Source organism: Hypanus sabinus, chromosome 27 (genome assembly GCF_030144855.1).
Source record: "Hypanus sabinus isolate sHypSab1 chromosome 27, sHypSab1.hap1, whole genome shotgun sequence".
NCBI lineage: Eukaryota > Metazoa > Chordata > Chondrichthyes > Myliobatiformes > Dasyatidae > Hypanus > Hypanus sabinus.
In genome coordinates this window covers 21,513,018-21,535,420 of record NC_082732.1, presented here as the reverse complement: position 1 = coordinate 21,535,420, position 22,403 = coordinate 21,513,018, and the positions used below count along the sequence as shown (strand labels likewise).

General features: G+C 39.3%; 1 protein-coding gene across 5 annotated transcripts in view; it reads left to right on the top strand.

Annotated features, from left to right (window-relative positions):
- Window positions 1-22,403, top strand: part of foxj3 (forkhead box J3) — a 146,803-nt gene that overhangs the window by 83,441 nt on the left and 40,959 nt on the right. For all 5 annotated transcript variants that reach the window (XM_059951882.1, XM_059951885.1, XM_059951884.1 and 2 more), the window contains 5 exons: window positions 4,015-4,098; window positions 5,099-5,200; window positions 15,379-15,507; window positions 16,414-16,621; window positions 17,865-18,182. In XM_059951882.1, the coding sequence (XP_059807865.1) occupies window positions 4,015-4,098; window positions 5,099-5,200; window positions 15,379-15,507; window positions 16,414-16,621; window positions 17,865-18,182 (841 nt within the window). The remainder of the gene's footprint in view (window positions 1-4,014; window positions 4,099-5,098; window positions 5,201-15,378; window positions 15,508-16,413; window positions 16,622-17,864; window positions 18,183-22,403) is intronic.

Here is a 22,403-nt window from a genome sequence, read left to right as displayed (position 1 = left end):
CCCAGTCTTCCAATTCGCCTTAAGTCCTGCTGCAATCGCATTGCTTCCTGAGCAGTACCTACCCCTCCACCTATCTTCGTATCATCTGCAAACATCAATTCCTTTTCCAAATCATTGACAAACAATGTGAAAAGTAGTAGACTCAATACTACTTAGGAACATGACCAGACACCGGCAGCCCCTTTTATTCCCACTCACTGCTTCCTGTCTGTCAGCCATTCTGCTATCCACGCCAGTGTCTTTCCTGTAATGCCTTAGGATTTTATCTTGTTAAGCAGCCTCATGTGTAGTACCTTATTAAACACCATCTGGAAATCTAAGTAAATGACATCCACTGCCTCTCCTTTGTCCACCCTTGAAGAACTCCTTTAAAGAACTCTAATAGATTAGTCAGGCAACATTTCCCTTGACAGAAACCATGCTGACTTTGAATCGTTTTATCATTAGTCTCCAAGAACCTCAAAATATCATCCTTAATAATAGACTCCAACACTGAGGTTAGGTAAACTGGCCTATAATTTCCTTTCTTTTGCCTTCCTCCCTTCTTAAAGAGTGGAGTGGCATTTGCAATCTTCCAGTCCTCTGGGACCATGCAAGAATCAAATGATTCTTGAAAGATCATGACCAATGCACCTGTTATCTCTTCAGCAACCTCTCCCAGGACTCTGGGATGTAGTCCATCTGGCCAGATGACTTATCCACCTTAATACCTTAGAGTTTGCCAAGCACTTTTTTGTTTGTAATAGCAATGGTTAATGTTTGTAATACTCCTGCTCCCTGGCACTCACAGACCTCTGGCACACTGCTAGTGTCTTCCACAGTGAAGACAGTTGCAAATTACCCATTAGGTTCATCTGGCATTTCTTTGTCCCCATTACTACCATTTTCCAGTGGTCCAATATCAACTCTCACCCTTTTACTCTTTATATAATTGTAAAAAAAATGATATCTTGCTTTATAGTAAGGCCTAGTCTGCCCTCATATTTCATCTTTTCCCTTCTTATGCTTTTTCAGTTTCTTTTTATTGGATTTTAAAAGCTTCCCAATCATCCAACTTCCTACTCAATCTTGTTACCTTAAATGCCCTTTCCTTGGCTTTTATGCAGTCCTTAACTTCCTTTGTCAGCATCTTTTGCCTACTCCTGCCATTTGGGAACTTCTTCCTCTGTGGGACATATCTATCCTGTGCCTTGTGAACTATTCTGAGATCATCCCCACTGGTATCCTCCTCCCAATCACCTGGACAAGCTCCTCTCTCATACCTCTGTAATTCCCTTTATTCCACTGCAATATTGATACATATGAATTATGCTTCTCCCTCTCAAATTGCAGTATGAATTCCATCATATTATTATCATTGCTTTCTAAGTGTTCCTTTACATTAAGCTTCTTAATAAGATCTGTGTTATAACACAACACCCAATCTAAGATACCCTTTCCCTGAGTAGGCTCAAGCACAAGTCACTCAAAAAAACCGTTTTGTGGGCATTCACCAAACTCCCTCTCTTGTGATCCAACACCAATCTAATTTTCCCAATCCCCTTGCATATTGAAGTCCCCCATTACAACTGTGTCCTTACCTTTATTACATGCCTTTTCCAGCTCTCTTTGCAATCTCAACCCCACGTCTTGGCTACTATTTGGAGGCCTGTATATGATTTCAATAATTTTTTTTACCCTTGCAGTTCCTTAACTCCATCCACAAACATTCAACATTTTCTGGCCCTGTGTCATCTCTTTCTAACGATGTAATTCCATCTCTTGCCAACAGAACAACAGCTTCCTGCCTGTCCTTTCAATACAAAGTGTATCCTTTGATGTTAAGCTCTCAACTCTGGCCTTCTTTCAGCTACGACTCATTGATGCCCATAACATCATATCAACCAATCTCTAATTCTGCCACAAGTTTGTCCACCTTATTCCAAATGCTACGTGCATTTAAATACAGCACCTTCAGTCCTGCATTCTTCACCTTTCTGAATTTTCCCTCTGTGGTACAATTTAACTATTTGCTCTTTGTGCATTTGCACCCAATCATTAGCTTGCCCTTCCTTACATTCATGTTACGTCCATCATCTACTTGTAAACATGCTGGCTCATCCTCATCTCTACCATACTGGCTCCCATCCCCCCCGCCATATTAATTTAAACCACTTCCAGCAGCTTTAGTAAACCAGCTTGCAAGATAATTGGTCCCCCTCGGATTCAAGTGCAACCTTCCCCTTTTATACAGGTCATACCTGCCCTAGAAGAGGTCCCAATTATCCTGAAATCTGAATTCCTGCCCCCTGCACCAATTCTTCAGCCATGCATTTATCTGCTCGCCCTCCCTTTTCAGGATATTGTGGATGCATCCAGAAGTATCTCAGACCTTGGCACCTGGGAGGCAAACTACCATCTGTGTTTTCTTTACGTATCCACAGAATCGCCTATCTGTCCCACTGACTATAGAGTCCTCTATTACTGCTGCCATCTTCTTCAGTTCCCTACCCTTCTAAGCCACAGGGCCAGACTCAGCTGTTGTTGCTTCCCCCGGGTAGGTTGGCCCCCTACAACAGTACTCAAGATGGAGTACTTACTGTTGAGGGGTATGGCCACAGGGCTACTCTCCACTATTCTGACGTTCTCCCTTCCCTCTCCTGACAGTCATGCATTTATCTGTTTCCTTGGGGTGACTCCCTCCTTGTAGCTCTTGTCTATCACTGCTTCACTTTCCCTATCAAGCTGCAGTTCCAGTTCCCTAATACAGTCTCAAAAGAGTTGTATCTTGATGTACCTGGCGCAGATGTGGGTATCGGGAATGCTGGGAGTCTGCTGGAAATCCCTCATCTGACAACCAGAGCAGAACACTGACACTATAGGCATATACACCCTATTCTCTCTGGAACTGAATAAGAAATAAGGAATGAAATTACCTCGCCTCCACCTGTTCTCACTGAAGCCTTGTTGAGACAAAGCCTTTCTACTCCGACTCAAGACTACCCTGACGATGACCACTCCCGCAATTACTGCTCCGCTGGGCAGTGTCTCTCTTTTATGGAGACTGGGCTTTTTTAAAGCTCTTTGTTGGACCTGCGCAGGAATTCTCCTGTTGTGTTTGCACAGTACTCCAATGAAGTTGGAATTGAACTCAGAACTCTGACTGACGCTCCAAGCTGTAATAGTGTTGTGCTAATTCCTCACTACATGATCTACAACTAATTTCTGGGGACATATTTGGAACAGTTTCTGATTTAATCAGCAGTTTCTGCAAAAATGATCTGATAAAATACCTTGGGTTAAGTGGAATAATGTACTAATTAATCATCAACATCCCAAAAGAGAGTGGAAATCATGATTTTATCCTTACTTGTGAAATAGTTTGTTGTTAGGTCATGTCGCTTCCAATGTTCCTCCTCTCACCTTGATCAACCATGTGATTCAGAGGTATGGTTGCTGCAGAGTACAAATGTAGGGTCTAGATTAATATATTTGCAAAAGCAAACAGTCTTTATCTAATGTCAGATTTATAGATTCAAGTTTAGGTCTTTAGTGCTATTGGTCTATAGGTAGTGTAACCAGTGGAGTTGAATGTGTATCCACAATTGGCTTTACTATGTTGCATAAAAGTGACATTATGTAATCTTTGAGATTTAGCGATGTGAATGATAGACTTATCACATTTAGATATTGTCTTAAGATTTAATAACTGGTTCTGTACAGAAAGAATTTACAAAAGTTTAGATTTGAATTGTAGTAAGAGATTTGCATCGTTGGCAGCAGTTAACTGCCATAGGCTTTCTCTTCGGTCGTAATTATGTAAAATACAAAGTGAAAACACATTAAAAATAAAAACACTCAGAATTAAATGTGTAAGGTAGTTAGAAGCTAATCTATCAAGCAAAAATGACTGACTTATAGAATATTCATTGTGCTTTATGCAAGAATATATACCAATGACTGAAAGTGCACAAAACAGACATCAATTTCATGAGAATGTTGGCTGATTCCAACTTGTGTTGGTCATTTTTTTAGGGTTCATACTGGGCTATTGACACTAATCCAAAGGAGGACACACTGCCTACTCGGCCAAAAAAGAGGCCGCGATCAGGAGAAAGGGTAAGTCTAGATACTATGTTTATTATATGAAATTATGAATAGAATGAAGGATGTTGACTAAAAATATTGTTTGAAATTGGAATTGCAATGTTGCATGTTATGAGATGTGAAATTTTTTGCATCTGCAGTTAGCCATGGAGTGAGTTTTATGAGGCTGTACTTTGATGTATTGTCTTCAAAATGAACTGTAACCCCTTTCCTCTTTCTCTAAAGTACTTGAATGTACTATATAAATGAGAGATTTTAGCTAAACTTCTAAATGTTCAGTACTAATTTGACATTTAGTAAAACCTAAAACCTCAGTGGCCACCTCAGATTTTGACTGCAAATTCTTTGTAAAGTTGTTTGCTTACTGGTCCTCTGCTGTGGTGGCCTTTTAAGAAGGAATGAATTGAGGAAACTTATGAAATATAGAATTAATATTTTTGAAAATGATGAAGGCTATGCTATCCCCATTCAGCTGGTTGCTCAAATGTTCAGAAATACAGGTTGCTTTGAATTCCAGCATTTGCAGTCTGTTCCATGTCCCTGCACATCCTGTGTCATAATAAGTTAGAAAGTTCCAGCCCATAATCCATTTTCAGTTGCTTGAGGGTATAATTAAAGATAACTGTAAACTATTTGATGAGAATTAGTTTGAGAGATATAACTCAAGAATCCCTAATTGCAAGAAGAAGGTTAACATTTCTGTCCTGAGGAAGGGTCTCGGCTCGAAATGTCGACAGTGTTTCTCCCTATAGATGCTGCCTGGCCGGCTGTGTTCCACCAGCATTTTGTGTGTGTTGTTAAAATTGCTGTATACATTTTAATGGTTATATCGTAGGATGTTGGCATATTGCTCTAGTTGGACTTCTAATTTTTCAGGTTTGAAACATTTCTGCTTCAGGTTCTTGGGACAAATGAAGTCTCTCCATGTTGTTATTTAGTTTTGTAAGTAGCAGTTTTTATGATGTGAATCTTACAACTAATGTCTTAAGTCCCTTTGCTTTCTCTATTATAGGCATCAACACCCTACAATTTGGACTCAGAGCCGTTAGGAATGGACTGCATCATTTCTGGAAGTGCCTCTCCAACCATGGCAATCAACACTGTGACTAACAAAGTACTGCTATTTTCTAATTCCACCACTTTATTACAAGTAGTGTTTCGTTTAGATATTTATCACAGCTTGCTTACTTACTTACTACTCATTATGCCTGCTGGTATTTGGGACAGAAGTGAAGGTCCTCCATCTCTATATGTCCTTGGCCATCCGCAGATGTAGAAGAGTGCTTCATTGCTGTTTCCTTAACAGTTTTGTTTGACCAGTTAGGGTTGTTGGCCCTGATCTGAACCACCAAACCTGGAGAACTGGAAGTCTGGCCTTTGACCTTTTTGGCATGAGTGACTCTACCACAAGTCAAAGCTTAAAGCTCTCACTCGAGCCAATAGTGCCCTGCCGTTCTTCATAATAGTTTGACAAATCATGAATATAGATTAAAGATTTTTGGTAGAACATTAATGTGTGAGTAGAGAAGAAAAAAATATTCCATTATTGTGCTGTCTGGATAATGCAGTTTCCTGCAGGGCTTATAGACAAGTGCTTAAACAAAATGGGATTACTTTAAGATAATTTTTGTTGGAATTAGACATGGTGGACAAAATAGTGACTCTGTGTACTGTATATTTTTAAATTTGTTTTATTTGATTATATCTGACTTTGATGGGCTGGTCACGATGTTTAAATGTTTAAACTAGACTGATATAAATATTTCTAAATGTTCTTAAACACTCTTTGCAAGAGAGTACAATATTCCCACAAACTCCTGGGACTCCCTGGCCTATTACTGTATATAGAGGAGCAGTATTGGGGATAATATCCATTTAAACTCCACTCCCCCACCCCCAATGTCAAGCAAAGCCCATTTATGGCAGAATCAATGGTTTAATATTGACCTTATCACACTTAATAGAAATGGAGTGCAAGATGATCATCCACGATCTCTGAGGATTGCCAAATAAATTATATTTGAACCTGAATATTGGAGTACTTGATCGAATATGGCAAGTTATCTTGGGTATTGCAGCATTGAACTGAAATTACAGCTGTGTAATTCCACATAAACCCAATATAAAGATAGGTTAATTTCTTCCAACATATCATCTTGTATCAAGTCACATCTTTAGGATTTTCCATTGGCAATCTTGCACTGCAATAAATGGCTAAACTGCTTAAAAATAGGAGAACCAGGGAATGGGGGTAAAAAATATAAAATTGGCGTAAGCACGTAAAGGTATTTAAGAACATTACTACAAAGTAGGGATTTTAAGGCATGTTGAAAGAACTTGGGAAAAGATGTATCAGAAATGAAGCTCCACTGAACCTTATGGCTGTTGGACTTCCTCTCTAGTGTTGAGGTGGTAAAAATACTGTATGTATTGCCTTCTAAGTCTTTTAACTGTTGCTTAATCAGCTCTAATATAATGGAGTTATAGACATTTTTGTTGTTGCATTGGTTTGCTCTGTAGTGGACATAATCTTATAGAATTGCAGTTGTCATGCAAGCTAGGCAAAAAAATGCAAAGTAGTGTACTGTATTAAGTAGTAGGGGGCAGAAGGATGTTGATCTTGAACTTTGAGGAACTTTGTTTTCTTTAGGACAGAAGGCTGAGGGAATGTTTAATTGGCTATATAGTGTCTAAATTTGAGGGGCCTAAATGGTATGCCATTGGATTGAAGGTTTCTTTTCCTTCATTGGAAAAACCAGTAAACAGGAACATAGGTGCAAAGTAATTGACTGCTTCTTTCTGATGAATGTCAATGGCTGTAGGTGGTTGACAAAGTTTTAAAACTGGGAAGGGTGAGTATTGTTAAATAGAAAAACTATGGAGCCTATATACGCTGGAATTTTAGTTGCTGAGATGTATTAAACAAAACCATTGAATGCTATGAGTTCTTCAGTTGTCATTGCTCAAAAGTAAATCAATGTAAGCATTATGTGAAGATAGGATTGGGTTTGGTTCCTTCCTAGATCTGTGTAGAGTTCGGCTTCCTGAGCAGATTAATTGTACTTAAGCAGGTTACAAACAGGAGGGCAGTTTATAATAAAACAAAATCTAGATCCGTGTCCCAAAGTATTCACAAGGTGAAGTGGTAATGAATCATCCAAGTTACAAACTGAGCACTGTATTTTATGATGCCTTGCAGATTAACTGTCACACCATTAATTTGGCCTGCATATTTTATTCAAAAGATGTCACAATTCCTAATTAAATTTGCATTGCAATGACTTGAAAGTCTTGAGTTGCAAATTAAATTTAAGAAAACATATGCAAAATGCACATTGATAATCTAATTTTGCTAAGCAATATTGCACAGTAATCGTTCTTTTCAATGGAAGGTGACTCTTGTTGCATTATACTTTCCACTGGTGATTGTAGCCCTTGAGTACTTGAAGTAAACAGCTGTGATTCATGTGTGAGCAGTGGAATTTTGCAGCCTGTGAAAAACATAAGAGAGAAAGCTGGTTGTCTTATTTCCTGTCTGAAGGCCAAGGCCATCAACAAGTTTTGCCTTGGAGTTAGCACCTCAGTGGATTTATTTTTACTTCTGGAATGTGGAGGTAGCGGAGGGACAAACTGAGGTTTGCTTTAATAACCCAGTTAAATCGGCACAGATTAATGGCTAAGAATGGCTTGGTTAGCATTATACAATGCCTTTTATATACTGGCTTGTTGGAACAAGGAATAATCTAGATTTGGTGTTATTATCAAAGAACAGCAGAGGGTAATTGTGTGAGAGAGAAGACTGACACAGGTTCACTACACAGAGGTTAAATGTGAACAGTGTTAAAACAAAATCTTGTCACTCCTTACAGGAATGTGTCAATGAGAGTGCATACTGAAGTGGAAATTCCCATTCTAAAAATAACATAATAAGATATTATCTATAGTGAGTTACTGGTATTTTCCCAGTTGTGATACCTCACCTCTTGGAATAAATATTTACATATGAGACTGAAAGAGAGAGCACTGTTTACTTTGAAATCCCTAGTATGTAATTGAATTTTGGCACTTTATTTGGTTAAACTTACACATAATGTTTTGCACCAAAGAGTCAGTGTGTTAATAATCTTGTGTTTGTATAGTTAGAAGAGTTTCATTAAAGTTCTAAATGCACAATGCTTGTTTTGCTTTGCATGAACAGTACAGTGCAGTGTAATAAGTCTCCTTTTTTCAAAATGAGTTGTTTCTGGAGAGAATACCTTTAGCTATAGTGCTGGGATGATGTCCCAATGGTTACTCTTATTATTTGAGGCTAGATTTGGGTTTGAATACTCCATGATTAATTAGTAACCTCACAGTAAGAATTCCTTCATAGAAAAGTGTTTGCATTAAGGTAGAATTATATATTCAATTTGAGAGGGACCCAGTTATGTCAGAAGTGAGCCATGAAAAATAGAGTTAATAACATAAGAGCAGGGTGAAATTAGCCAAGGTGGAGTGGGGAGTAAACAGTCCCATTAGATAAACCTTATTTTAGAATTCTGACATATTGCTTGTGCTTTCCATTGAAAAATGAAAAAGATACTGATGGGAATGTGATGCATCACTTAAGGGAGAGCATATTAGGCTAAACAGAGACTTGTAGTTTTGCCAAGGGCAGTAAATCTGCAAAATCTGAGAACTTCAGGAGCAGGCCAAGAAGATGGGATTTGATGAACTAACAAGAAATTTGAAAATAACTATTGTATAAACTTCACTGAAGCAAAAATGAAGATGAGGAAGGTAAAGGAAGCTGAAGTAATAATAAAGATGTCAGAGTTGTAGAACACTACATTGCAGAAACAGATTCTTCAGCCTATCTAGTCTGTGCCAAGTTATTGCACTTGCCCAGTCCCAGAGCTCTGCACCTGGACCGTAGCCATTCATATCCCTCCCACCCATGTACCTCTCCGTATTTCTCTTGCACGTTGAAATAGAATCTGCGTCCACCACTACTGCTGGCAGATTACTGCACACACTCACTCTGAGTGAAGAAGTTCCCCCTCATGTTCCCTTAAGCATTTCATCCTTCACATTTAACACATGACCTCTAGTTCTAGTCTCACCCAACCTCAGTGAAAAAAGCCCGCTTGCATTTGCTCTATCTATACCCTCATAATTTTGCTTTCCACTATCAAATCTAACTCATTATCCTTAATTCAGAGAATAAAGTCCTAATCTATCCAACCTTTCCCTGTAGCTCAGGTCCCTAAAGTCCTAACAACATCCTTGTCACTATTCTATGCACTCTTTCAATCTTACTCATATTTTTCTTGTAGTGGGTGACTAGAACTGGACGCGATACTCCAAATTAGACCTCACCGATGTCTTGTACAGCTTCAACATAACACTACAACTCCTGTACTCAGTGCTTTGATTTCTGAAAGCCAACATGCCAAAAGCTTCACTTATGACCCTATATACCCATGACGCCATTTTCAAGGTGTTATGGATCTGTATTCCCAGATCCATCTGTTCGACTATACTCCTCAGTCCCTTATGTGTAATCCTGCTCTGGTTTGGCCTCCCACTTGTCTGCATTAAATTCCATCTGCCATTTTTCAGCCCATTTTTCCAGCTGCTCCAGATTGTGCTGCAGACTTTGACAGCCTTCCTCACTGACCACTACACCACCAATCTTGGTGGCATCTGTAAATTTGCTGATCCAGTTTACCACATCATCATCCAGTTCATTGATATAGATGACAAATAACAATGTAGTCAGCACAGATCACAAACCTTGTCAGAGAGACAACCGTATTCTCCCACTCTCTCGCTTATCCCACCCATGAAGGCAGTTTCTAATCCAATTTACTGCCTCATCCTGAATGCCAAGCAACTGAACCTTCTTGACCATCCTCCCATGTGGGACCTTGGCAAAAGCTGTGCTAAGGTCAATGTAGACCCACTGCCTTGACTTCATCAACTTTCCTGGTAACTTCTTTCAAAAACTAAAAGATTAGTTGAACACGACTTGCCGTGCACAAAGCCATGCTGACTATCCCCAGTCAGATTCTTAATCTACGCAGATACTTAAATATCCGGTACCTTCGAATACCTTCCGTTAACTTAACCACTACTGACATCAGACTCACCAGTCTATAATTTCCTGGTTTATTCTTAGAGCCTTATTTAAATAATAGAACAACATTAACTATCCTCCAATTCTCTGGCACCACACCTGTAACTAAGATCATTTTAAATACCTCTGCTAGGGCCTCTGCAATTTCAGCACTAGCCACTCACAGGGTCTGAGGGAACACTTAGTCAGACCCTAGAAATTTATCCACTTTAATTTGTCTCAAGACAGCAAGTGCCTACTCTTCTGTGATCCATATACTGTCCATGACCCCACTGCTATGTTGCCTCACTTCTATAGACTCTGTATTCATCTTCCAAGTAAGTAAAGTTGCAAAAATTCAATTTGATGTCTCCCCCATCTTTTTTGGCTCTGTGTACAGGCCACCACTCTGATCTTCAAGAGGACTAATTTTGTCCCTTGCTGTACTTTTGCTTTTAATATATCTGTAGAAACCTTTCGGATTATCCTTCACCTTGTCTGTTAGAGCAACCTCATACTTTCTCTTAGCCCTCCCGATTTCCTTCTTGAGTTCTCTTCCATTTCCTGTATTCTTCTAAGTGCTTTATTTATTCCTTCCTGCTTAAACCTGCTATGCACTTCCTCAAAAATCAAGGTTCCTTAAATCTATTATCCTTGGCTTTTATTCTGACAGGAGCATATAAACTCTGTACTCTCAAAAGTTCACTTTTGAAAACCTTCCACTTTCCAAACACACCTTTTCCAGGAAACAACCTGTTTCAATCCAAACTCACCAGATCCTTTCTGACACCATCAAAATTGGCCTTTCTCTAATTTAGAATCTCAACTATCCAGACCTATCCTTCTCCATAGTTACCTTGAGCTTAATGACATTATGATCACTAGTGGTTCATGCCTCAGAGATTTTGTCTTCAGTATAGAACTGAAGTACTGGAGAAATTAAGGGGATTTTATGCCAATTTTTCATAATTCCTTAGCTTCTCTAACAGCCCGAGCAACGATAGTACTACCATAAAAGGAAGAGGAAAAGACACTCTGAGATCCAAGTTCTAGATCCATGTTTCCTTGCCCCAGTTGTAGTGTGTGTAAATTTGATAGGAAAAATTAAAAGTATGTTTTTCATGTGGGATAAACTGGTGCATGTTGATGAACCTAGGATCTTGGGATGTTAGTACACCAGGTGCAGGAAGTTGATGTGCACGGACAGCACACAGTTAAAGAAGCCAATAGCAGTTGATCTCTTGTTAGGGATCTGAAATTAGGGGGGAAAATCAAGTGAGGAAATGTTGCTGAAATCATGCAGGATTTGACAAGATCCCGTAAAAAATATTGTGTAAAATTTAGTTCCTTGTTTCAAGAAGGATGGTTATATCCTGGAAGTGGTGCCATTTTGAATCACCTAGTTTATTGGAATAGCAACATTAAGATTGACCTATGCTTGAGAAAGATTGAGAAAAGTATTGAGAAGCTATTTATTTATATCACTAAGCTTTTGAGGGAGATCGACAAGACTGGACAGACTCAACCCAAAACAGAAGATGTTGGAAGCATTCAGCAAATCGAGCAGTATCTGTGGGGGTGGGGGGATCTGTTAATGGATGCTACCTGCTCCGTGTTTTCCTGTCATTTTTTTGTTTTTACTTTGGATTTCTAGCATCTTCAGTATTTTTATTTACTCTTATGGACAGACTAGAACCAATATTCACAACTCGGTAGGGAGTCAGCAGTTTAGCAAAGTAATGAAGAAATCTGGAATCTTTGCATATTACAAGAAATTATTTTGCGGTATGGAAGCAGTAGTGACCTTCATTGGCTACTGGAATATGTTCCGGGGGCGGGGGGAGGTTTACTCTTCTATATCAAAGTTTTTATAATTTAAAGGAAATATTGAATTGATATTATTGCAGTTGAATCATACTGGTAATGCTTTGAAGTGTTTGTTTATTGATGGATACACTTTATGCTACATTGTTCCTTGAACAGCAGGAATGCAGTCTGAAATATTTGAAGTTATACTCTGATGATAGCTAGTTTGGACCAACACCTCTCTCTGCTGAAGTAGATCCTTCTTGTTCCTGTGTTCCTAGTAGATTTTAAGAATTTTAAAATATACCCAAGGTTTTAGTATTTTTTAAAATCTGTAGCCATTGCCATTGGGCGTGATTGCATCCAGCTACTTCTAGCCAAACGAATATAGTACCTTGAGCAAGTTGATGCTCAGTGTTTGTGCTGTAAGCATCATTAAACTAATTTTTAAAGCTTATTCCTTTTCTGTTTGAAAATGTATTTTGTATGTTAGTGTAAAAATTAATTGTGGAATTTTTCTCGAAGATGTACAAAAGCTTGGAAAAAGTGAAACTGGTTTTATGTAAAAAAAATACAGATTTATGATGGTGCTGTTGAGGCTTATTGGTGCTGTAACAGTACATAATGTTTTTTTTTGAAAACTTTTTTAATTGCGTTTTTAAGTGATTACAGAGTAAAGTATGGAAAAAAAATGTATATAACCCTTTCCCCCCTCCCCTTAACCCCTCCCCCCTAACTCCGCTATAGAAAAAAAAGAGAAAGAAAGAAAGAAAAAAAAAAGAAAGAGTGCCTGGTCGTTGGAAGATCTCCACATGCTCCGTGGAGTTCGTAATAACTTTAGTATATATATTTATTTATTTCCCCAAGTAACCAATTATTTCACCTTCAGAGCACCTGTATAGTTAGTCCTGTCTTTTATAAATAAGGGCACCAAATTTTCAGAAATGTTTCATATTTATCTCAAATTATAAGTAATTTTTTCTAATGGAATACAGCCATAACAGTACATAATGTTGTGCTGAATTAATTAAATTAGTAATCAAATGCCCAACTAATCTAATTGTTTTTATCTACACAATATTGACATCCTTCCATTTCCTGCGCATCTGTGTGCCTGTTGCTCTTAAATCATATCATGAAGAATCCCTAAGAATTCTTACAGTAACTTCCCTTCTACTGCCATGATTCTCATCGGTCTATAGTTTCCAGGGTTATCTGTTTCCGTTCTTGCATAATGGAACAACTTTTAACTATTTGCCAGTTCTCCAGAACTTGTATAAGATGATGAGAAGCATTGATCGTGTGGATCGCATGTGAGAATGCTGTTCTTGGACTACAGTTCAGCATTCAACACCATAGTTCCATCCAGGCTCAACAAGAAGCTCGGAGACCTTGGCCTTGATCCTGCCATGTGCAGCTAGGTCCTGGACTTCCTGTCAGATTGCTAGCAGGTGTAAGAGTGGGCTCCCTCAGCTCCAACCCTCTGACTCTCAGTGCAAGTGCCCCTTAAGGCTGCGTACTGAGTTCCCTCCTTTACTCCCTGTATACCCATGACTGTATGGCCTCCCACAGCTCCAATCTGGTAATTAAATTTGCTGATGACACTAATCGTAAAACAATAATGAAGTGGCCTACAGGGAAGAAGTCATCTCCCTGACACAGTGGTGTCATGAAAACAACCTCTCTCTCAATATTGCAAAAACAAAGGAGCTGGTTGTGGATTACAGGAGGAATGGAGACGGGCTAACCCCTATTGACATCAATGGATCTGGGGTTGAAAGGGTAAACAGTTTCGAGTTCCTTGGCATGCACATCACGGAGGACTTCAAGTGGTCTATACACACCAGCTGCGTGGTGAAAAAGGCACAACAGCGCCTCTTTCACCTCAATGGTTGAGGAAGCTTGATATGGGAATGCCAAATCTTAGGAACTTTCTACAGGGGCATGATTGAGAGCATCCTGACTGGCTGCATCACTGCCTGGCATGGGAACTGTATGTCCTGTAATCACAAGACTGCAGAGATTGGTGTGGACAGCCCAGTGCATCTGTAGTTGTGAACTTCCCATGATTCAGAACATTTACGCAGACAGGTGTGTAAAAAGGATCATTGGGGATCCAAGTCATCCCAACCACAATCTGTTCTAGCTACCAGTTGGGAAGCAGTACCGCAGCATAAAAGCCAGGACCAACAGGCTCCAGGATAGCTTCTTCCACCAGGCCATCAGACTGATGTACTCACGCTGATTTGAGTGTACTCTATTATATTGACTGTTCTATTTATTATAAATTATTTTAAATTACTATATTGCACATGGCACATTTAGATGAAGATGTAACATAAAAATTTTTACTCCTCATGTATATGAAGGATGTAAGAAATAAGTCAATTCAATTTGATAGTCAGAGGCTTGTCCCCAGGGCTGAAATAGCCAGCATAAGAGGGCACAGTTTTAAGGTGCTTGGAGTAGGTACAGAGAAAATGTCAGGGGCAAGATTTTTACGCAGAGGGTCCTGAGTGTGTGGAATGGGCTGCCGGCGATGGTTGTGGAGGCAGATACGATAGGTCTTTTAAGGGACTCCTGGATAGATACATGGAGCTTAGAAAAATAGAGGGCTATGGGTAACCCTAGGTAATTTTGAAAATAAGTACATGTTCAGCACGGCATCAAGGGCCTGTATCATGCTGTAGGTAGAGGACGCAAAGGTCAAGGCTCCAGCAATATTATCTCTTACCTCCCTCTCAATAACTGGGGTATATCCCATCAGGCCTTTGGAAGTTATCCACCTGAATGTTCCTTAAGAGACCCCACACTATCTACTTCCTTATTTTGAAATCCCCTGGTAAATTGGCCTGCTCCACACTGATCTCCCTATCTTCCATGAACATATCCCTGGTAAATACTGATGCAAAGTACTCATTTAGGACCTCATTCACATCTTTTGCCTCTAAGCACATTATTCCTCTTTTATCCTCGAGAGGTTCTACCAGCTCCCTAGTTACTCTCTTGTTCTTGATGTATATATAGAATGTCTTGTGATTTGCTTTAATTCTTCTTGCCACAGATTTTTCATGACCCTCTTGGTTTTCCTAACGCCTTTCTTGAGTTTTTTTTCCTGGCTTCTTTGTAATCCTCAAGAGCTTAAACCCTTTTCTCTTTCTTAAATAAAATCAACCTCTCTCAACATCTGAGGTTAAAACTATGAGGGTTCAATGGCAACTTGCTCAGGTTATTGTCCATTTGGTGGGCAGAATTACAAATAGCAAATCTTGCTGCAGCTTGAGAATGGTAGAAGACAGATATTTAATTTTAATGAGTGTGTTTTTGCTACATTTCACAGGAAGCAACAAGCTTAGGGTCTTAAAATTATGGACTCTTTGGTTATGCAGGTAACACTATATAATACGGATCAAGATGGAAGTGATAGTCCTCGCAGCAGCCTTAACAACAGCCTGTCTGACACGAGTTTAGCGTCTGTCAACCTGAATAATGTCGGCTCTGTCCACAATTATGCACAGGCAAGCTTAATTCTTGAATAACCTTTTGTTTTAAATAGCTATTGCATGTTGTTATTGAATATAATTATGTATCTAAAGTATTCTTTTGAACCTGTCATGCCCAAACAGTGGGGGAAGAATGGGAATAATACAACAGTTACATTCAAATTGTGAAATAGTGCAACCTGACACTTAGAATATGAATATGTGTGTGGAACTCACTGGCACATGCAGTGCTTGAGGCAAATGGTATTGATGCATTTTAGGAAAAGCTCATAAGCAAAATAAAAAGGAATAGTACAACGACATGATCAGGTGTAATACGATGCCATGAGATTTGAGTGGAACAGTAACACCTGTACAGTATAGTTGGACTAGTTTTTGTCCTCTAAATGTCAGAGAATTTTAAGATTTTTCAGAAGTTTACAGTGTGCTTTGAGATTCAATTTCAGATGAATGAGGGATAACTTAATTTATAAAAGGAACTAAAACTATTAGAAGTGTACTTAAAATGTTTAAACTTATTTACTGTAATCAAATGTACAATGAAAAGTATGAATACTGATGAGGCAAGTTACTTCTGGATCGGAAGGATGAGTTAACATCATTCATACCACCCTTATCAAAATCAAATTTTAAAAGTAACTTCACAAACAGTATGTAGTCCTTTTTCCCCCAAGGTTAGTGGCATAATCAGTTATGCAGTTTTTTTTAATAACGTAGCATGTAACATGGGTAAATATTCCTTGATGCTAGAATATGCCCTATGTTTGGGTGGTCTGGTTGGTTTCAAGATGTATTTAATTTCTCTGGTACCCACCACGCCTTCTATCTCATTCCTATCTGTAGTTGTGTAAAATGAAAGTTTTTAATTGGGGTACTGCTTCCTAATCTCTGCATTGAAATGGATTTTATCCATTTGTCCAGGTGACAACTCGAGCAGATTCAGTCCCCCAGAGCCTAACACCACAACAGCAGCAGCAGCAGCAACAACAGCAACAGCAGCAGCAACAACAGTACAGTATGCCCGAGAGGGACACTAAACCACCCTTCTCAGAATACAACTTTGAAGATCTGAGTGCCTCCTTCCGAAGCCTTTACAAATCAGTCTTTGAGCAGTCTCTCAGCCAGCAGGGTGAGTATGGATACTGTCACATGTGTTTCACAAGTTCTGTATTAAAATGCACCATGGTAGCATAGGGATTAGTGCAGTGCTATTACAGCTGGGGCGTTGGAGTTCAGAGTTGAATTCTGGCGCTGCCTGTAAGAAATTTGTACATCTTTCTTGTGTGTGTGAGAGTTTCGTCTGGGTCCTCCCTTTTCCTCCCACATTCCAAAAACTTACTTGTTCGTAGGTCAATTGATCATTATAAATTGTCATGTGATTAAGTAAGGGTTAAATAAGTGGTTACTGGGTGATGTGACATGTTGAGTTGTAAGAGCCTGTCCTACGCTACATAACTCAATAAAAGAACATCATACTATTTATGTTGCTTTGAGGGTTTTATCTATGACAAATTCTGTTGCCATCAGTAATTGAAAACCCTCTAACTCTTTAAAATTATTATTCAGTATCTTTTTTTGTGTTGAAATGTTATCTTTGATATTTTTGCTATTGTTACAACATCTTTATAAGCACTTGGAAAGGGAAATGGTTATTGTTCCGTTCTCAATAATCTGGAATGTGATTTGGCACTGGGAGAGCTCACCTGGGTTTGTTAAAATCTGTATTCAAGTTCAGGGTCTTCCATTCAATCCACGGTAGTTTTGCTTCTGGGATTTATTTGTGTCTTATCGCACATTTAACTGACATTATTTGAAAATCAATCTAGGATTTTCTGGGACTCCCTACAGTTGTCAAAACCTGATTCAGTGCTGCCTTCCTTCCAAGAAAGAAGTGTATATACTACGGGACAGAATGGTATTAAGAGAATCATTCAGTAGAACTAGTCCATAGGCACTTTTTCTTGGCAATAAGCCACGGTGACAAGATTGCAATCAGAAGTTGACTGATTAACTACAGTTATAAATGTGCTTTTGAGAAGATGAGCTATGACTGTACAATTAAACAATAAATTGAAATTAGTCATTTGTGAGAATAATATGTTTTATCTTTTACTCTAACATTCGTCATCCAATATGTTTCCCAACTCGAACTCATTGATTCCCAGGACCTTAATCTTGTTATCATTGTGAGCACATTTAAAATATATACCCGGATTACAGCTTATCTTTTTTCAGCTTGAAATGTCATGCGTGATGGATCTTGGCTAATGGTTAATTGTTATGAATACAGTAAAATGGGGGTGATACTTTTTTTTAATGCACAATGATTTTTAAACACAAATACATGACTTTTACATTGCATCTTATTTTAGGGATGATCAACCTGCCTTCGGAGACTTCACAGCCAACCCATACATCATGTTCCTACCAGCATTCTCCCAACAGTACTGTTAGCACCCATCCGCACAGTGGACAGAACAGCCTGTCCAACAGCCATGCAAGCAGCCTTGGAGGTGGTGGGGGAGGGCCTCAAGTACAATTGCCGCAACATCAGATCCACCCACAACACGCTCATCACCAACACCATCAGCACCAACACCCACAGCATCAGTCAAACCAGCAACATCATCAGCAGCAGCAGCAGCACCACCACCACCATCAACAGCAACAGCACATGGCCTGTAATATCGGTGAGTCTGCTTCTCTCGCCTTTGCACTGTAATTTCTGAATAATAATTATTGTGTCTTTTGGGATACAGGGTAAAGAATGGGAAAGCATTCCGAATCTTCCCAACTTTCTGCCTGCTCCTCCTACAGCTAAAAATAGAATTTTAAGTATACAATTACTCAGGAAGACTTCCTGGATAAGAATAAATGAAGCTTGATTGTTCTCTACCAAAGAAGCAAGTGTAATTTTTGTGAAATGCTCGTACCTTGTTCCCTCTCCATCTTTTGCTTCTTTCTTTACTCACCATCCAGCTACTGAAGTCTAGCTAGAATGTGGTTCACTTGATAGCTTCCTTTGACATCAGAAAACCTGCATTCAGTCCCACTCTTGAGATTAGAAAGGCAGGTTGATGCACCATTGCAGTAACTCACCATCTTTCAGGAAAGATTTTTTTTAAATTTCTACCCCCTTGAGCGAATATATTTTTAAAAAATACTGCAGTGCATCATTTTTTGGAAAAATATAGTTTCCTTGGTGTTCCTTCAGCATTGCTGTAAAATAAGTGTTTCTTCCTATCAATAAGGACAAAATAACGAGACGTAGATAGAAGTTGTTCCAGCAGACAGAAACTATATGGATTCAGGAAAGGCAGGTCCTGTTTGGCAAAGCTATTAGAGTTCTTTGAGCACTGTGGTTAGAGGGGAATAGGGTGGATATTTTATACTTGGATTTCCAGAGGCGTTTCATAAGGTTCCACATCAGTCTTATCCGTAAAATAAAGATGCATCTTTAGATGGAGTTGTGGTTAATGTATGGAGGAGTGGTTAACCAACAGAATGCAATGAGTTGGGGTAAATGGGCATTTCTTCCATTGAAAATCAGGATGAGCAGAGTGCCGCAGGGGTCAGTGCTCAGCCCACAGCTGTTCATGATATACAATAGCCACTTGGAAGAAGGGATTGAGTACTGAGTGTAGTGCACCTGAATTTACTGATGACACTAAATTGAGTGGAAAAGCACAAGTCTGCGAAGAAGTGTAAAGATAGGATAAGGGTCTGGCAGATGGAATACATAGTAAGTAATAGTGAGGTCATCCACTTTGGAAGGAAAAGGAGAAGATATTTAAATAGTGAAAGATTGTAATTGTGCAGAGGGATTTGGGAGTGCTTCCGCCTGAATTGTGAAAGATTATTTTCCTGTTGCAACAGGTTATCAAGAAGGCAAATGGAATGTTGGCCTTCATTGCTCGAGGGTTTGAATTTAACAGCTAGGAAGTTGTGCAGCAACTGTATAGAGTACTGGTGAGGCCAATACGGAGAACTGTGTTCAGTTCTGCTCTCTTTACTCGAGGTATACATCTGGTTTTGGAAGTGGTACAGAGAAGTTTCACCAACTTGATTGTGGAGAAAAGGGAGTTAGCTTGTGAAGAGAAATTGACTCACCTAGATTATCCTCACTGGAATTCAGAAGAATGTGAGGGGATCCTATAGATCCTATAGAAACATTGAAAAATATGAAAGGGATAGGGAAGATACAGTCAGGGAAATTGTTTTCACTGGTAGATGAGATTAGAACTACTGGGCATAGCCTCAAGATTCAGTGGCTTAGATTAGGATGGAAGTGAGGTAGAACTGCTTCTGGAATTCTCCACCCAGGGAAGCAATAGAAGCTATCTCATTATATATTTTTAAGACACAGTTAGATTTTTCACATAATAGGGGAATTAAGGGTGAAAGGGAAGAGACAGATATGTAGAGCTGGGTTGACATCCAGAACAAGCAGAAGCTTATTGAATGGTAGATAGGCTCAAATGGCTGATGGTCTACTTCCTTTGTTCTTATGGTTATTGCCACATAACTGAGCAATTCTTCTGTGGGGCAATTGGTCGCTGTGTTTCCAGCATCAATGATTAAACTTCTGAGTTATTACTTTGTATTTAAGATACTTTGGAATGTGGAAGTTGACATCTAAGATTTGCCTATTACTTGTGGACGCTGATCCTAATTTTCTAGCATTCCCTTGTGCATAGATTATTTGGAACGCAGCACAAATAAGAAGGGGATGTGTTGTGTCGGAGGTGGGTGAATGAATCCTGTGACCTTTCCATCTCTATGGTTTATTGTCATACAAGCTTAAATCGTTGGCCACAGTCAATCAGGAACACTGTAGCACAGTGTAGTCTGTTTAGTTCACTGTTGTTCCAACCCTTCACCCTACTCCAAGATCAATCTTACCATTCTCTCATACTTAGCCCTCCATTTTTTCTACCATCCTTTTGCCTATCTAAATATTTCTTAATACCTTCTCCACCATCTCCAAAGCATATGGAACCTGAAACAGTACAGCAGAGTTATAGGTCCTTTGACCCACGATGTTGTGCCAGCCTATTAGTCTTCTCTAAGATCGAAACAACTCTTCCCTCATACATTTTTCCCTCCATTTTTCTATCATCCATATGCCACAGTTGATTCTGTAGATGCTGAAAAACACGAGAAACTGCAGATACTGGAAATTTTGAGCAACACACAAGATTTTTGCGTACGTTGGACAAAGTAGGGAGGAATCAGGAAGCCCCGCTCAGAGGGGCTTATCCTTGGAGAGGTGTCGAAGGTGGTAACTTGTACTTCCATCCCAGTTTTTATCCTGTGAGCCCTCCCCACCTCATACGACATAATCTTCATTTCCGTTTTCTCCTTCTCAGGGCGTGCAGGGTTTAGCACCTTGAGGAAGTATGATGTTTTGCCCCTCTTTCGGGTGTGGATGTAAGCTTTGGAGCACTTGATAAGCTTAATATTTATTTGATTTGGTGTTAAAATTGACATCAATAGCATTGTTAATCAGACCACTGAACTTACTGTACCATTTACTAAATTGTCATTAGTCAGCTGATGAATAACGGTCTCTTTTTTTTTATATATCCACAACTTGGCAAATTTCTTTCAGGATAATCACATCTGAATTACTTCATAAGACACAAATTCAATTTTTGTGATAAATTATCTATAGGTTTGGTTCTGCTCTCTGAAGTGACTATTACTTTAAGCCTTACTACAGCCAGGTACATCTGAAGATCATAAATAAAGAAGGCCCCTAATGTTTTTCATATTAATACTACTCTACAGGTGTTGAAGTATTAACCAAGTAAGTCACCTTGCTTTTTTAGTATTTGAAATGAGAGCAGAAGAGGTCAGTGAGCATGCTGTTCAGAAAGATAATTACTGGTGATCTACTTTAAGCCGACTTTCCATTCTGATTGTTACGTCCCTGATTCCCTTGTTAAACATACATTACAATAAGCCTTGGTTAAATGCAGCAAAGGAGTACCTGCAGCAGTCTTTAGCAGATAATTCCAGAAATTTACAGTCCCCGAGTACAAAAATTTCCTCATTGCTGCTGAATGACGACCCCTTATCTGAGAACACTGCCCCTCAAACTTAGACTTGCCAACTAGAGGAGTCAACCCCTCAGCATTCACCAGTCAATCTCAGATTCTTATGTACTTCAACAGATTGACTTTTCAATCTTTTAAACTCTGGAATATAGGATTCACTGTTTTTTCAGAATTAGTGTGTTATTAGAGTGACACAACTGGTAACAATGGGTGCAAGCTATTCTTGATTTCATTCAATTCTTAATTTCAAAGATGAAGTGAAAACACTTCCTGCAAGTGTTGGTAGCAGGGTTTCTCTATGATTCCAGATGCTTAAGTGCTTTCAGTATTCAGTAAAGAGTTTAATCATGTTTTCATGACCTATCTCCCCTGTTTTCCTCCAGTAAGACTGTACCACATTGGTAATCCAATAAAGTCAAAAATCATTTTAGTTACTTTTATTCCGTTATGGACCATTGGTTGCTGCATTATCACCTCCATTTTCCACTCTATTTGTGTAGCTTCCTAATTACCGATGGCCCGTTATATACAGAGGAACGTGAAATTGATCTCCTTTGATATTTAATGCAGGGACTGTAGCGGTGTGCTACACGCAGTGCTAAAATTACGACACGGAGTCGGTAACTGCAGTCGAAGGAAAAAACTTTATTTGAAAACTTCAGCCTCACTTTTAAGCCTCTGTCAACCGGCCCCCCATGGCGCAGAGGCTCCAAAGCTCTGTGCTCGCAAACCCCCGTAGGCTATCTAATTTGTGAGTCGGTTCGGATACGCTAGGAAATGGGTCGCCACATAACCCCCCCCCCCCAGAACCGGCGATACACCCCCCAATGTCCACAGTCTGGGCCAGAACCT